This window comes from Zootermopsis nevadensis, unplaced genomic scaffold (genome assembly GCF_977971745.1).
Source record: "Zootermopsis nevadensis isolate Lab colony 2312 unplaced genomic scaffold, Znev_1.0 Znev_ptg000004l, whole genome shotgun sequence".
Classification (NCBI taxonomy): Eukaryota; Metazoa; Arthropoda; class Insecta; order Blattodea; family Termopsidae; genus Zootermopsis; species Zootermopsis nevadensis.
This window is the reverse complement of record NW_028259136.1, coordinates 1,647,384-1,665,077: the sequence shown is the minus strand read 5'-3', so window position 1 is coordinate 1,665,077 and position 17,694 is coordinate 1,647,384. Positions and strand designations below refer to the sequence as shown.

Below are 17,694 nucleotides of genomic sequence, written 5' to 3'. Positions count from 1 at the left end.
TTTACATATCTTATGTGGGGATACTCATAAAGGGATCTATTTATCTTAGGAGTGTGTGTCAGTTTTATGCATGCAAGAACTGATAATAGTGAACCAATAGTCTTTTGCGTCATTAGGTGTGACGTCAGTCCATTTCTGAGGATTTTGGTGAAATTTTGTGTTGTCTGTAGGTAATAAGTTTTTTCCCCCACATAATGATTAAAATATTTAATTGTCACACACAATTCCAGTCACTTTCAGTATCATTTGTAACTACAGTAATGCCAGAAACTTTATGAAATAGTACAAAGTTCAGAGGCTTGGTCATTTTATAATCTCTTATTTGCCGTAGCAGCATTTAGTCCTTTTGTATGTTGGACAAAGCGCTTACCTTTTTGTGTTCAAAACTTAATGAGCTGTGCTAAACTTAGACCTTTCTAACTCCCATATTCTGCTGTTAGATTACAAACCAAAAACATGCAAATGTTCTCTAGACCTTGAGCAGTTGGAGGTCAAATAAGTAATTGTTAGTGAACTGAAAGGTTTGTCACTGTGTTCACAAGTTTCTTCAGTAGTTAATGAAATATTAACATGATTATTCACACTGCTTTGACTGGATTCTGTCTTGAGAGAGTTCTTTTCAATTCACATCTTCATAATATCTTTCTCTAAGTTCCATTTTACATTTCAGTTCTATGGTGAAATGTTTTGTATGTAAATTATTGGGAAGGAAGTAGAAGCAAAATATGTAGTACAAAATCAATAAGATAAAATTTATGCCAGTTTCAATTATGGCACATTCCTTAGCACAGATACTTTTCCGATTGGAATCAATTATGCAAAATGCACTACAATATGAATACAATAATTAAATCACTAAAAACAACAGTAACAGTTTAATAAATTATTGCAATCAATTCCAAAGAAGTTCAATATGACAGATACTATAGTACTATATTAAATTGTACACTTATTATGATGGTTCCTGAATAATTACAGATTGCTTTAGTTCTGCAGTACTGAAGCAGAATTACTAATACGATTTGACTATGAGCATAGTGGAGATCTTGCTCACTAATAGCATGAGAAACTACACTTATTGCACATAACTCCTGTATCTATAAATCAGATATCTAAATGTAATTGATTTTCTTATCTTTCATACTAACTGCTTATATTCACACTTGGAACTTGCTTGGGTACATGCAATCAGAGCTATCAGGCCATCAACAATGCCTCATTTACTGACATTGAAGCTTTTGGTTCCCTGTTTCCTGAAATATTTTGTGAATGTGCTTTTAGGCAGCAGAACATGATTAACATACAATGGATAAAGTGAAATTCAATTTTATTTGTATATGAAAAGAAAATGTATCCATTTCCAGATGAATCAGTTGACAAGTGTACAATGTAACACTATGCCTGTGTCTCCAGAATGTGCCAAGTTTTATCATTATAAAAAAGTAACATCTGCTTTTGTAGAGAACAGAATGTTGTCATATCTTAAGGTCTTCATTAAGTATTTGTACACTCTGCTTCTTGTATACAGAAATTTCAAATTAGTGCACTTTATTTTCTTTATTGCTGGACACAAAACTAATCTTATCCTTAACCAATTTATGCCTAATGGTCAGTAACTGTCCCATGTATGTGTATATACATATACTGCTATTTTAATGATCAGTCACTGAACAGTTCTTACTATTACTACAGTATTATTAATAATATTTGCAGAAATACTGCAAGACATTTGTCTTAATAAGAAGATACTGATTTCTTGATAAAATTTATGAGGCCATTTGTTGATGAATCATGGGTTGTAACATGGTTCTTGTCAGTCAGCTCTGGTTCAATGGCTTTTGCCAACTGCTTGCCAAGTTCAACACTACAGAAGAAACAAGTTAAAATGTAATTGACCATGCTTTCTTGATGGTTTGCTGAAACTGAATTTTAATTTTTGGGTGATGAGACCATGTTTTGGTGGGTTGACTTGCCACTGTTTTTGAGAAATTAACAGTCTGTATCTTCAGGGCAAAGTACTGAAAGCATGAGGACTACATCTGCTAGTAGTCATATTTCCCTGAAATCTGAGTTTATTAAATTTCTCCATAATATGGGCAGACTACTGAACTATGGTGTCATTATCCAGAAATGGAAATGTGAATTTCATTTTAAATGTAAATTTTCAAGTAACTGATTCAAGATTAATTTGTTGAAGGAAAAACATTTTAAATGATTTCTGAACACCATCTAAGTCACCGATTCAAAAAGTACACTTTTAGGAAACAGCCCTGTACAAGGTTTTCTTGTAAATATGTTGGTAACATACACATGATTACATACATAAATATGGTATTTATGTACTCAAATAAGACCCCCCCACCCCTGAGGACCATTCATACAACCAAACATAGTGTATGGTATGATGAAAATAATAAATGTCCCAGCATAAGAAACTATGCTGGTTATAGTTAATACTATGACTACAGTGCCAATTTACTAGTCTTGTCATAGGCATGGTAGAGTATTATTTTGGGGTTAGGAGGGGAAAAGTGTAATGTTTTGAATTATTACTTACCCCCATTGGTCATAAGAATTGATATCCCATATGACACCCTGAGTGAATATCTTGTGCTCATACAATACTGGAATAAAATCAACAAATACATTTGGTTATAAAAATGTAGTGTATTATAATGACAAATAAGCCAAAGTTACATCACATATAATATATATCACATCAGGTCAGAGATATGAGCCACAGGAAACCATACTAAGTAGTGTCAAATTAAATTGTGTGGCTACAAACATCCCCCCCCCCCAATATCAAATTCTTAATAGCATGGTGATGGAACTGATGTCAACTTCACCACTCAAATAACAAAATTGTAAGAACTAAATTAAATGACTGGGCCTACAGGAAAGTCTAGTTGCATGCAAAATAAATGAATTGAATTGAAAATGTTTTATTAACACATGGGGTAAGCATAAAGGGTGAAGCAAAGATACATTTTCAAATGCTTGCACATATGAGTTCTGAACTGATAAATGATCAGAAGAGTAGGGAAATTGAATACAAAATATATTTTGTAAGTGCCAAATATACGCAATACTGTTATGAAAGACATACATAGCAATTTTGTAATTGTATTTAGATATGTAATTATGTGGATCATTGCATATCATAGAGGGTACAGTTATTTAGTGATTTTTCTCACTTGTATAGATCTTTATGTATAGTGTTTCATTATTACACTCGTCACACCAATTATTGTAGGTCAATCAGGTACTTTTTCAGCAGTTTTTGAACCCTCTTAAAGAAGCCCTATGGAAAACTATATAAGAATGACGGATGGACAGATGTGAAAAGTCTACAAAGAAATTCCTAAATATGGCATGCTTATTTTAAACATAACTGGTAATTGTTATTAATGTTGCAGTTTTAAAAGACTGCCTTTGAGTACTTAGAAATGAAAACATCAAACTATTATGTTTACTTACTGGTAAAGAATATCTTTTGTGCATGTCTGCTAAATTCTGCTACTGATATATTGCATAGATAACAGTGAGGACACTGACCATAAATAAAAGAACTTGGTTATAATACCATAATCACATTGTTAACAATTAAAACAGTCAACCATGGTTATTTCCATACCAATGAGTGATCCAAGTGTGAAAGGAGTGATCTTCCTGACAACAATTGAATTGGTTGGTCTGTTTCCTTCAAACACTTTGTGTGGGAGAATTTTTTCCAAGTTGCTACCAGACAACCCTGACTTCTCCAGTTCAGACCTGGCCTCTTCCTTGGTTTTCCCTTTCATTAGAGCCTCAGTCTGGGCTAAAAAGTTTGCCAACAGTATCTGAAATCATATATTAATCTTCATTCCCACAGCTTTTCAATCATAATCTTGCTCTTAATTTTATATGAAACAGAAATACAGTTGCAGAAAAGCAGCACATGCTAAGTGGGTCCTTGTCATGATGGCATGATATGTCCTGCCTGAGGTTGTGGATGGGAAAATGGCCTCCAAATATAGAAGGTAACAGCAAATATACTGAATACACAGTCTCATACAGCTACCAGGGACATTCCTCCAGGGTGGGGGTTTTGTGGGTGCTAACAGTACGATGAGGAAAAACTAGCATCTTATGGAATGTCACAGGGCCAATAAAGAAATTAAACAATCAACTCTCGTTTCAGTAGTATTAAGAATGAACATTTTAACAGCATTTAAAAATACTGTAACATTTTATACTAGCATGAAGGTAGGCAAATAATTTCTTGCTCACTGTTGTTATAATGCTTATTTGTGCAAGTATCCCAAGTAAATTTAATTATAAAGTCAAACCTCAGTTCACGAACTTAATTCGTTCCTGAAGGTCGTTCGTAAACCGAAACTATTTTCCCCATAGGAATTAATGTAAAATGGATTAATCCGTTCCTGGACCCCAGATGATTGCTTATTTAAAATTTTACAACAGTACTTTGTGCACAAGTTCTTAACACAAAATCAATGGAAACCATTAAATCTAACACAAAAAAGATAAACACAACACTAAGCAGATCAAATATAGACAAAAACTTAATTTAGTTTTACCGTACCTGTATGGAGGAGAGTTGACGGCGTAAGTGGAAGGTGGTGAGGAAGTGAAATGTTATTGTTTGGAAGGGGATTCTTTTTCTTTTTTCTGTCTCTTGGCACCACTTGACTCTGCATCAGACTCACTGGGCCTCTGTCTCACTAAAAAGTTGTCCAGTGTGATTTGTTTTTGTCTACGTTTTAAAATGTTTCTAAAGTGACACATGGCATTATCATTGAAAATGTTTATGCTGCGGCTTGCCACTGCTTTATCGGGGTGATATCGTTCCACGAAACTTCGCACCTCACCCCATTTTGCACAAATTTCACGGATCAAAGAAGTAGCAAGATCAGAGACACGAGCACCATTTACATGTTTGGCTATGATTTCTTTCTTAACATCTATCATGATATTGGTATTTTTTCTTTTCACTTTGCTGCTATCATTGTCTTTCTTTGGCCCCATGCTGGATCATTCTTCTACGAATACTGCCGACGCTGATACTCCCAGCTTATCGCTCCACGATGTTGACGGCTTGCGTGTTCGTAACTCGAGACACAGTACGTCATCCGAGACGCTTTGTGTTCGGAAAATTTGTTCGTAAACTGAATTGTTCATGAACCGAGGTTTGACTGTAACTGTAAAATGTACATACCTTATGATGTAAAGCATTTTGAATAGGGTTGTGTGTCTGAGCAGGTGCTATGAAATCTGCTGGAATGAGTCTTGTACCCTGATGAATCAATTGATAAAAAGCATGTTGGCCATTGGTTCCTGGTTCTCCCCAAACTATGGGCCCTGTGTTGTAAGTAACACTGTCACCAGTGCGTGTCACATATCTAATGCACAGAAAATCACACTGTAGAACATAAAAACATGTAAAACGTTTAAAATAAGTACCTTACAGCAGTGCTGTATATGTAGATTAAGTGAATACCATGGTATAATAGTACTTCTGTTCCAATTCATGAAGCCTGGAATATATGCTAAGGAGGTAAAATTTCATGCATTCCAAACTTCATTACTATATGAAGATGAACAGTGAGCTTCACACATTTGTCACTCTTCTTCAGAGACATAGCCCCTGGTACCAACTTGGGCATGGTGGCAAAGAGGGAAAGTCTGCTCATGTCCTGTTTCTCCAGCCCATACTGAGTTTTACTGACTGAGCTATCACAGTTCACAATATCCAATACAGGTTGAGGGTGATTTTTCATGGTTTCCTCAGGTACTCAGAGTAAATGCTTGGGTATTACCATGAAATGAACCATGAGTGTCATCTTCCTCATATGGAACAAATCATATTTATTTGCTAACTTAACATTTCTGTGTTTACATGGGTATTACAGTAAAGGAGTAGGTAATAAAACAATATAAATAAATGTTTGTATAAATGTGTATTTGTATATATGTGTGGGAATAATGGAGAGTTACTGTTGCTTATTTTCAAAACATTGCCAAGATCCAGAAATGATGTAGCCCAGTACAAAGCAGACATAAAAGTGACTGCACCTCCAATAAAGAACTGTATCTTGGGACAGACTGGATACTACTGCTGTCTATTAATGTATTAAAGAAATGGATACTATGTAGTACCAAAGTAACCTATTAGGAGTGTTTTAAACTAGTTAGTAGTGATGTGAAATCAATGTCAAAATAAGTTTTCAGGAGCAAAAATTACAAGTAATCCAACAGTAGTGAAAGAGATGTTTTAAAGTGAGGAGATTTTTAGTTTCTTGTGTCCATCTGTGGTCACAAAAGTTCAATTAATGTTCTGAAAAGCACCTTTTGTAACATTTATTTTATATCCCTACAGAACTGGCCACACATGGTACCAAAGAAGTGAAGCTGAGTTCAGAAAACTATACGTGATGGTGAAAGTTCTGAGAAAGTAACACTTTTATTAATGTGCAAGTCATTGTGGAAGGAGGCAGTGCAATTGACACGGGAGGGGTGTTTGACAACATTCTGGAATCTAAAGAAATGTTAGCATCACTGGATCCAATGCAATTTATATGTAATTATTAATAAATAGGCTTACTTTCCATTAGATTCCATGTCACCTTGTTGGAAATAGGCTGCAAAACGATGCAGATATTGATCATATGGCAGTAGAGCATGTGTTTCTGCACCATAGAAATTGCTGTACCAAATTCCCAAGAGAGCTAATATAACAGGAGCCTGAATATGGAAACAAGTTAGATCACATATTTTGGTATAACTGTGTTTACAAATTAAATGAGCCTCTGAGGTGCCAACTGATGTTAAGTTAATTTTAATATATAGTTATAGTCTATGCAAACAATTTCAGTATTCTGAAATGAAACGTATCCACTTATCAGAATTTGCTACCTTTTACAATATGCAAAGTTTTTGATCAACTAGACCACTATAGCTGAAGTTACTTTTTTTGAAACACTGGAAGAATAAACTGCACCACTTGATAACTCTGTACCACCTACTTTAACATTAACTCTGCATTTTGCCCACAGTACATTTATGGGTTTCATATGATTCTCAGAATAAACACTGATCATTTCCTAAAATAGTATTAACCAAATGATCAGAGACACATGTTTTCTTTGAGGTATAAACTTCATTTTTAAATATTATTTGGACAAACTTTATGCTCCAAAACATTGACATGGTTTAGGGGTAGAGGAATTTATTGTTGACAAAAAGTGGAAAGGTCTAAATTAATCACCAGCTCCCATCACCCTGTTAACCTTACTTTCATCCCTGCCAAGCTCATAAATTCTGCTTGGTGTTGACACATTCAACTGAGTCTGGAGTTGGTTCTACTAGATTTACCATATACCTGGCTCATATAAAGGAAATATACATATCAGTGGACCCAAAATTTGTATTTACATTTCAATTTTAATTTATTTATCTCATTATTATAAATACTTGCTCTACACTGTGAACAAGGTGTTGACATATCTTACGATTTCCACACGGCTAGACTAAATTTCTTGTAGACTATATTTTGCCAATATCTGTTTTACTGATGCCAATATTAGGCAGTACAAGGTAGGGCACTATATTTAAACTCTTTTCATAATTTTAACAAAACTGACTCTTATATTTAAATTAAAAGAGCATTTCAGAGTTTGAGTGCAGTATAATAAATACCAAAATATATTATTAAACATCAGGACTTAAATAGCAGTAAGAGCTGAAATTAGATCTAAGTACTAGTATAGAAACAATAAAAAGTAGTCTCAATTACCCTTCAAACATTTATAGTTCTTTGCAAGAGACAGGGTTGAAAGGAAAAGGGCAATTAATCTCGGAGGAAGCAAAATTTACAAATTTATGATTTTAAGTTCTCCCATTAGTTGAATGCATTTAAGTATTTTTGAGTCATGAACAGTGTGCACATGAAATGAATTTCCATAGTTTCAAAGACTGTCTAATTCCATCATGGTGACTGAATGTAACATAGCATTCTCTATCACATCCCATCACCTATCACTGACAGAAGAGATATGACAATTTCTGAAATGTTGGAAATTTACTCCATATAGCCCAAGAAAGCTTCACTTGACATATTACATTCAATAGTAAAATGGATACTGATGTCAATATGAAAATGTTTTTGGAAATAATACACATAATCTGGCTACTCATACTTACATTTTTTTCAAGTGGTGCATTCTGGAAATGATTATCCATATAGTGTGCACCTTCAAGTAGTTTCTGGAAGTTGTCAAAGCCAATATACAGAGAGATAGAGAGTCCAATGGCCGACCACAAGGAGTAGCGGCCACCCACCCAGTCCCAAAAGCCAAACATGTTGCGCTCATCAATTCCAAATTCTTTCACTTTAGGTCCATTAGTTGATAATGCCACAAAATGCTTGGCTACAGCTGATGGCTAGGGAAAGAAAAAAAGTACAGTTAGAAAGCTTAATAGTTTGTAAACTACATACTTGTGACCTTTTGCCCTTTATGTCAACAATCTGTACACACATCTCTGATCTGCATTATCTGTCTGCCTTTCTGTAGATTAAATATAGCAACTTAGATACACATGAATGGCCTCATAAACAACAATAAAGATATTTTTCCTACAAGACTGGAAAAATGTACTCTTTGGTGTACACTGACATTCCACACATCACATAGATCATTCTTGCACTGTGATCCAAGGCCAATGTTATGCAACAGCATGTTCCAACAATGACCCCAGTAGGAAAAACATGACAGACAAGCATGGACCAGCCCATATGTTCTCAGCTTACACCTAATTAATTAGATATTAGGAAATTATTGCATATATGTTTTAGTTTACTGTTTGACTGAAGTGATCAGGAAAAGTATTTTAATGCCAAACAGATGGTAAATACAAACAGACAAGCACTGAGGTATATATCATATAAAAGAAGACTGCATTTGTAAACAAGATTTATCACTGAAGCTGAAAAAAATCAACAACAGAAATGGCTTATTGGTGAAAATTTCACTTCAATGATTTGATTGATCACAGTGACAATTATACCCGATTTTGTATGTTAGGCTTCCATAGTACAAGATCATGTTACAAATGACAAGGCAGTGCAGCCCTTTGAAAGAAAAAGGTTGTTCATCCATGATCTAATCTTAAAATTCGAATTCTTATCCTAGAAACATGTTGACAAGATACAGATCTGACTTACATCCTTAGCAGCTTCCAGAAACCACTGTTTGGCAGATGTTGCATTTGTGATTGTTTCCTGTGTTGTGAATGTCTTTGATGCAATAATAAACAGAACAGTTTCTGGGTTGAGTTTCTTCAAGGTTTCAGCTAAATGAGTTCCATCAATATTTGAGACAAAATGTACTTTCAGTCCTGCTGCATATGGCTTCAGGGCTTCTGTCACCATTAATGGCCCCTTTACAAAACCAAATAAAAGTAATTGATTAGCAAACTGAAAGCTTACAGCCACACCATACTGTACATTAGACACCATCTACAGCACACTTACTGGTCTCAAGTTTTAATAGCACAGGTACATAAAATGGTTTCAGTCATCAGAGATGAGGATGAATTCTGACCTCACTGTTCCCTTCCTTGGTTAGGTTTGGTTTTGTGAAGTTACATAGTCATGTACACTTTACTATAAATTATTAAATAAGAACTGAAATATATTTGAAAGATGTAAACATAAATTCTTTGTACTCGATGCACAGACTAGGGCAAAATGTGAAGGTCAGACCTGCTATCAATATATTGGATAACAATCAGTATCAGATGTCAACAAAAATGTCAGAGCAATTGCAGTTTCGATCAGTATCAGGCCATTATAACCCCTAATTTACATGTAAGTGTTCACAAATCACAGGAATGGCAAATTCCTTAATAATAATTTATCTTATTATACTTTTTAACTTACCAGGTCAGAACCACCTATGCCAATGTTTACAATATCTTCTATGGCTTTTCCAGTGTACCCTTTCCACTTTTTGGAAATCACCTATAAAAATGCAAGACATGGAAATATTTAATAAATTTTAAGCTTGTTCTTGCAACTGAATGGAATAGATACCAGTCACATTTAAACTGTAATTACATATCTGCAAAGTAGTGAAGTGACAGACTGTTTATTTACCTCTTCAGTAAAATCCTTCATGTGTGCCAAAACAGCATTTACTTCTGGCATTACATCTTTACCATCAAGAACAATTGGTGTATTACTGCGATTACGTAATGCAACATGCAGTACTGCTCGATTCTCTGTGAAATTTATTTTATCTGCATTGAACATAGAATTTCTTGCAGCTTCCACTTTTCGTGCTCTAGCCTGAAACATTTCAAACCATAAAACACACTCTAGATCTAACAGCTGTATTTTATCTTACAGGCATCTGACTGCATAATATTTTCTAAAATGTAAACACCCTTATGTTTCAATTTATGTGGAAGTCTTAAAACTGACATCTGCGAGATTTTTTTAGAAAAATTACTGTAACTGACACTTACCAAATCAACCAGAAGAGAAAAAACTTCATCATTTATGCGATTCTTGGAGTAGTCAATTAAAATGTCTCCATCTTGTGGTGTAGAGAGAAGTAAACTACAAAACATAGATTTAGACATTAATACTAAAGATACAATTACACAAACTGTATGCATTGATTTTCCCTTTTTACTTCACATATTGAAAACATTAATATGAGCAAAACTTAATGGGGTATTTTGTCTCAAAGAAACTTAAATACTGAAACTGACCCAAGCAAACAGCATATTTAAAGCCAAAAGTCCTCTGCCCCATCGGGGATCGAATCCCAGTCGTCCAGTCCATAGCCAGTCACTTTATTGACTGAGCTACCCAGGATCTGACTTGTCATAATTAAACCTAACACAAATCAATCAAACTTAGTACTTAATGTGATCAAGGTTGGGATACATTGTGGGACTCTATGGTAAACACAATTTAATGTTTGGGAATTCCTTTGGAGATGAGAAAAACATTTTCTAAACATCTTCCTGATATATATTTCTAGTATCTGCATATGGTAGCCTATTTATACGCATTTCTAATTTTTTTAGTTCTGTAACATCTTGAATTTTGATATAAACAATGAATCCTACGTTGGAACATTTATTTATAATTGCTCTAAGTTTCTGAATGAGCCTTGATAGTGCGTGTGATAAAAAGGATGGAATTACCGAAGAAACATGAAATAATATTTTTACTTCATGAAGGTCATTTCAAGGATAATTTGTTCAAACAGCAGTGTACCTTGTCAATAACTAGAATGCTTGCCTGAAATTATCGAAGCGGTTTGGATCCTTTTTCATGAGCTCATAAATATTTATTCTGCTTCCATTATTATTGTAATACTGTTGCAATTTCTGCCAGGTTGGTTCATTTGCAAGCTTCGGCCTTCCTTCCATCTTCCCCTTTCAAGGGCAGCTGAATGACTGAATAGTTCGTCGACCTGCCGATAGGCGTGTACGTGTTGACAGTTCTACGAAAGATCCTGCGCGGTAACGGACGAATGTGTCAAACGTACAATTTGGCTGCACGCGACAGAGACAAGCGACCGAGGCAGGCGACAGAGACGGGAGACGGACACATCGCAGCTTGTCGCCACACACTTCTGAGGTGACGACCGAGACATGCGGCAAAGTGTTTGTTTTCTTTGTTTTGTTGAGACTTACGTGCACATATTCTGTGAGAAATGAGTACACAAATGCTTCTAAAAAGGTTACTCGAAGAATAAGAAGAAGATGATGTGTTGCTGTGTTATTTGTTGCGAAAGAAACAAAGAAAACCTATGAGTTCAATATTCAAAACCAGACGTGAAGAAGGTTCTTTCTGTCGGTGGTCGGTTTTCTGCTACTAATTCTACCAATTGCTCATCTTGGTCACCAGTAAATTTAATTCCTGCCATTATTTTACTCAACAACACACGTGCTGCCTGAGCCCGTCGCGAGACACTACTGGTCCGAGAGCGGTCTCCTGTGCTTTGTCTCTGTCGCCTGTCTTTGTCTCGCGCTCGTAATTGTACTTCATATGATTGTACAGAGACCAGACAGGAAGCGACCAGTCTCGGTCTCGTAACTCTGTCGCCTGCCTCGGTCGCTTGTCTCTGTCGCGTGCAGCCAAATTGTACCTTAACGGTACACAGTCCTTAAAGAACGTTTTGTTGTTTGTAATTGGAAGGTACAAGTACTGGCAAAATTTGAGGTTTTAACACCAAAGAGGATTGTAGTATTTTGGATTATAGTGAAGTGCAGTCAACAAGAATAATATAGTGTACAAAATTACATGTTTCATAACCCAAAATACAGTACTCAATGTTTGGGAGATCCAGACACCCCTTGTTCCCACATAATAAAGTTGGTTAATGTAAGTGAACAGTTAATAAATGTAACACATAAGAAATCTCTAAATTGAGTTCTTTTTGAACATGCTTGAGACATTAAGTTAACATAATTGTTAACAAATTGCAATGAAATTTCAATATGTTGTATGGAGTATTGGTACCTGTCTCCCATAAAAGGATGCATAATCACAAGTTGAATACAGTGATGTGAAAATATAATGCACAAGAAAATAATATGATCTTTACTTATTAATTTATTTCCTGATTTTAACTGTTTAGTCAAAATCCACTGTTAAATAGTACAACATATTTACTTGTGGTTTAAGAAGTGACACTGTCAAGGATGATTAAGGAATGATGGGTTGAGGGAAGGCTGCTGAGAATAATATTTTTGACCAAAAGAGATAACATTACAGCAGGCTGGATAGAACTACATAATATGAAGTTTCATAATTATACTCTTCACCAAGTATTGTTTGGATGATGAAATAAGGAGAATATGATGGGTAGGGTATGTAGCATGCATGGGATATATGAGAAGTGCATAAAGAGTTTTGTTTGGAAACTCTGAATGGAAGATACCACTTGAAAGACCTTGGCATACATGGGATCATGATAGAAATGGATATTAAAGAAAGTGGGTGGGAAGGGTACATTGATCTGGCTCAGGATAGGATCCAGTAGCAGGCTCTTGTTGACATGATAATGAACCTTTACTTAAATATGACTGCCTTCTGGAATGTTGCACCACGTAATCTTCAGAAACTGACTGATGTTTCTGTGGTGCTCTGAAATGTCAGTCACATTCTACAAGACTACATAGCACAGTATCCCAGAAGACATCTTCTTCATACTCGTTGCTGTGGGAACTTGAAATCTCACAACCTTTTAATTCCACAAAAGGCAGGGAGAATTTCTTGATAGTGTGAGCGAATATCAATGTCTGAAGGAAGTCTCTGCTCCATACAATTAGTTAAACAAATGTTTCAATTAAATTCTTGCTTTATTATTTATGAAGCCACAGAAATAGTTTGGAACTATACAAATACATATATGTATCCACAGCTTGACAACTTCATTCCTTCCACTTTATGCTGGAAAGTTTCCCTTTTCTTCCTGGAATTTGTAGTGCAAATCTTTGCAATCTTCATTGGAAATGTTCACCCAGCCAGTGCTCCTCATGTGATATACTGAAATAAAAATAAGGTACTTTATCTCTTAGCAATACAAACTTCCTACACTGACATTTCTTACATTCAGTTATATTGATGGAAATGAACTTCTCTTGCTGCATATTTGGGTCAATCCATAATTTAAAATCACATGGATACAAAAGCTGATTTATTTCCTAAATCAAATTCTGGACAGAGGGTCAAAATATTAACATAACTTTAGATATAGCTATATAAACATACATATCGATCTGTATATAAACATGTGAGTTCAACACTCTTGGTAAATCAGCTCTTAATTTACACCATTTTTCAGGAACGAGTCTACTATGTAATGGAGGAATGACTGTACCACTGGCAGCAAGGAGCATGGGGCAGATTTACAGGTGAATCTAGTCTCACTTTCATGTGACGTATCCTTCAATCAATAATCACCACCAACCACATTAATTCTCAGTAGTGAATTTGTTTTTATATTTGACTATGAATTGTCTAACCAGAACTTGATGAAAATTCAGTAACTTACAATTCCATAGTATGAGGGAAACATGAAATGTGATGATACCCACAACGATGTTGAAATAAATGTAAAATGGAATGCTATAGTTGTGGGAAATCTTAAATCCTAGCATAAAACTTTTATCACCATCCAAAATTACCTTTTGCTATAAAATTAACAGGAAAGAATGTAAGGAATATGACATGTAATGAAACTCAGTTTAAATATAGAGCTCCATTTGTACTTACACAGCTGACTGAGAATATTTAACTCATTCAGTTGAAAAGTTGAACACTTGAAACATTATATGACAGATAAAAGTTGAAAGCTAAGTTCTGAGGGAAAACCAAAGTATTCATAGAAAAATATGATTTAATACTACCTGAAATCTCACACAGACTATCCTGGGATTGAAACAGCATACACATAAGAAACCAATACCTAACCATCTCAGCTATGACATTACAATATTACTAGTATATTACATATACTAATTTAAATTATATATATAATATATAATGTGATACTATATTTATCTCTTGTGTAACGTCCACTGATGCCACAATTGAAGATGGGCATTAGTTCACTCATAAATAAATAATTGTCCAATAAGCAATGCATAATATTATAGTATACCTCTCACAATGCCTCCACTGTAAGCATCACGATGTGTTGCATGATAGATCGCTCTGCGTCCCAAATCATAAGCAGCTTCATCTTTCAGATCCCAGTTGTAGCCAGAATCAAGGACTCCAAAAGCATAGACTGATCCAGAGCCAACAGAAAACACTTTTCCTTTCGTACGTGTGCCTTCACTATCAACATAATACAGGCCAGGACCCTAGGAAAGCAATTTAGGTAATTTAAAAATGTAGCACAGTACAAATTTATAACTTTTCCTACTCACATATGCATTGAATATTATGGACTAATTTTCTCATCTTATGGATGCATTTGAAGGATTATGCAGCTATGAGAACTTTCAGACTTCCTGTAATGAAGCTACCTACTACTCAGCAAAGCAAAATGTGATCCTGAAGTCTGTTCACTTACCCTTTTATCCCATCCTGCTATCATCATGCCCATTGAGAGTCCCATTCCCTTGTAGTTGTAGACCATGTTGGCCATGAGTTTTGAAGCTGCGGCCACAGAAATTCGCTCTCTGTTTCGCAACTCATACATGCGACATTGTTTTGCCAACACTCGATCCCAGTACATACAGTCAGCAGCACCACCCGCCAGTGTTCCCAGAAGGTAATCATTGATCTCAACTATCTTCTTCATTGTCTGAGACCCTACAAAATAATTATGATGGGCAGAGTTTGCATAAACTGTTTAGAAACAAAAATAATCTCTATTTTTTAGCAATATATTGTGAAGTTTTAAAATTATTTAGATCAGCATAAAGGTATAAAAGAAATATGGTCACACAATATCACACTTCTCATGTAAATCTTGAAACTTCCAAAGTCATACAAAACACTGTGCATACCAGTACAAAATCAATAAAATTATGAAGATGGAATGCTGCCACACTCAAAACGTGATTTCTCTGAACAGTAACACATATGACATGACCTAGCAGCATGACTGAGAAAGAAAATGAATATTTAATTACAGCCAACCAAAATGTCTCTTTTTAATGTCTTTCACAGTATTGTACCTATGAGCCGGGATAGCTCAGTCGGTATAGTGACTGGCTACGGGCTGGACGACCGGGGTTCGATCCCCGATGGGGGCAGAGGATTTTTCCTCTAGCCTCTGCGTCCAGACCGGCTCTGGGGCCCACCCAGCCTCCTCTACAATGGGTACCGGGGGTCCTTTCCCGGGGGTAAAGCCGGCCGGGGCGTGATGCTGACCACTCACCCCCATCTAGTGCCGAGGTCAAGGAAGAGAGGAGCTATACCTCCTCTCACCCCAAACGCCTACATGGCGTATAGTGGGACAAACTTTACTTTTTACTTTTACAGTATTGTACCTTCTTGTATTTTCAGAATTTACACACACATGATGTACAGTACAAATGAATAAACATGAGCACCAGTAAAGGTTCCTTACACCTTCTTTGTAATAAAAGGATCTGCATTATGATCCTTTTATACAGTTATTCATTAGTGTTTTATGGAACGTGAAAAATTAGAAGCATGATGTGAATTATGTACATATTTCCCTTGTATAAAATTGATAATTTTGCATTTTCAACTTTTGGGACAAAAATTTAATGTGCAAACGATGCAGGAAACGGATATGAAATCATATTCAAAAGAACACATACGCATGCCAAAATGGAAAATAATTTAGGAATACCTACCTACATACTGGCCTCCCGTTGCTCGAGAGTCAACAGCCAGAACTACCCCTCCTTGATAACGGAAACCAAGAGTTGTAGTTCCATGGTCAAACTTGATCTTGATACCCTTTCCATGTTCATCTGTGGAGAACCTTGAGAGGTTTACTGCTGGCTGAGAAAGTACACAACTGTTGAAACATTTACAGTAAATGCTAAACAATTCTGACTTCAGATTTGGGACCATTTGTGTGCACCTCAATGGGGTATATCAATTTCACCTTGACTAAGGAAACCATTCAGATGTGTAGACTTCTGAATTACAATGAAAGTGTTGATGCTGATCTTGCTTTTGGGTAATGACACCATGTGAAAGTAGGCTGTATTACCAACAATTCAGAGGTACATGCTTCCTCCTTCATCAAGGCTGAAGTGAGGAGTGTTTTGTAAGATGATATATTTTGGGACAAAAAATGGATGTTTGTAGAGGGATTGGCTAGTCACCAACCATCCATATGAGCCATGGCCAATTAATCTCCTTCCAGCCAATCCATCTATTGTTCCCGTTTTTAACTAACTACTCACGCAACACTCTTCACTTCACCCTGATGATGAATGGAGTATGTTCTTCTGAAATTTCAGCAACACAGCCCTTTTCCACAGTGGCAACACCCAAAAGCTGTGTCGGTATTAAGAATTAATCATAGTGAAGGCTTAAAATCAGTGAAAGTGTTGTACTTCAGTTTGTTTCACAAGGTTGGATTGTGAATTGTATTCCATTTTGACATTGTGAAGCATGAAGTGTAGTTAACGGAAAGCATCCAATTTAATTCTGGCCTGTTTCGCAGAATGTGTCGAATGTCATATATTACTCTGTTGGAGTGAGTGTTCAGCCACCGTTTCCACATTAATCTGGCCATCTAGCTTTATAATTATAACCGCTCTCCTTATAGGTTATGTTGTAACAAAACTGTAGTAGTGGGAGGTACTTGAGAATATATATATTTCTTTAGTCAGAGTACTTAAATAGGATGTTTTCATTTAAACTTGCTGATGTATGTAACTCAAACGCACCTTATTCGATTAAAGCAATGTTCAATAATGATAGAGCATGATTTTGCACCTTTCTACCGTCACATAAATTTTAACAAGTATTTACTCACGTCTGGAAATGGTGGAACACACAATTCCAGATTATTGTAGAAATTTCTGCTGTAGTCTTCAACATCTGCATCACATTCGATATCCTTTTTTAACGAACTAAAACTCATACGAGTATTAAATCCGCACAAAGCTTCTAAAGCCATGACGAATTGGTTATGAATGCCAATGTATCAACCACAGTACCAACATAGA

At 35.7% G+C, this 17,694-nt stretch overlaps 2 protein-coding genes across 2 annotated transcripts; both read right to left on the bottom strand.

Annotated features, from left to right (window-relative positions):
- Nucleotides 1-192: 192 nt before the first annotated feature.
- Nucleotides 193-11,489, bottom strand: Pgi (glucose-6-phosphate isomerase). The gene is made up of 11 exons (XM_087342837.1): nt 11,315-11,489; nt 10,528-10,621; nt 10,157-10,348; nt 9,941-10,021; nt 9,224-9,439; nt 8,203-8,442; nt 6,605-6,744; nt 5,219-5,402; nt 3,638-3,842; nt 2,558-2,624; nt 193-1,864 (listed from the first exon to the last, which is right to left on the bottom strand). The coding sequence occupies exons 1-11, from the start codon at nt 11,443-11,445 to the stop codon at nt 1,735-1,737; spliced, it is 1,680 nt and encodes a 559-aa protein (XP_087198963.1). The 5' UTR covers nt 11,446-11,489; the 3' UTR covers nt 193-1,734.
- A 1,875-nt stretch (nt 11,490-13,364) lies between these two features.
- On the bottom strand, nt 13,365-17,690 carry Prosbeta5 (Proteasome beta5 subunit). Its single transcript, XM_022058399.2, has 5 exons — nt 17,502-17,690; nt 16,363-16,513; nt 15,105-15,346; nt 14,688-14,892; nt 13,365-13,570 (listed from the first exon to the last, which is right to left on the bottom strand). Exons 1-5 carry the CDS (start codon nt 17,643-17,645, stop codon nt 13,470-13,472), a joined length of 843 nt encoding a protein of 280 aa, XP_021914091.2. The 5' UTR covers nt 17,646-17,690; the 3' UTR covers nt 13,365-13,469.
- Nucleotides 17,691-17,694: the final 4 nt, after the last annotated feature.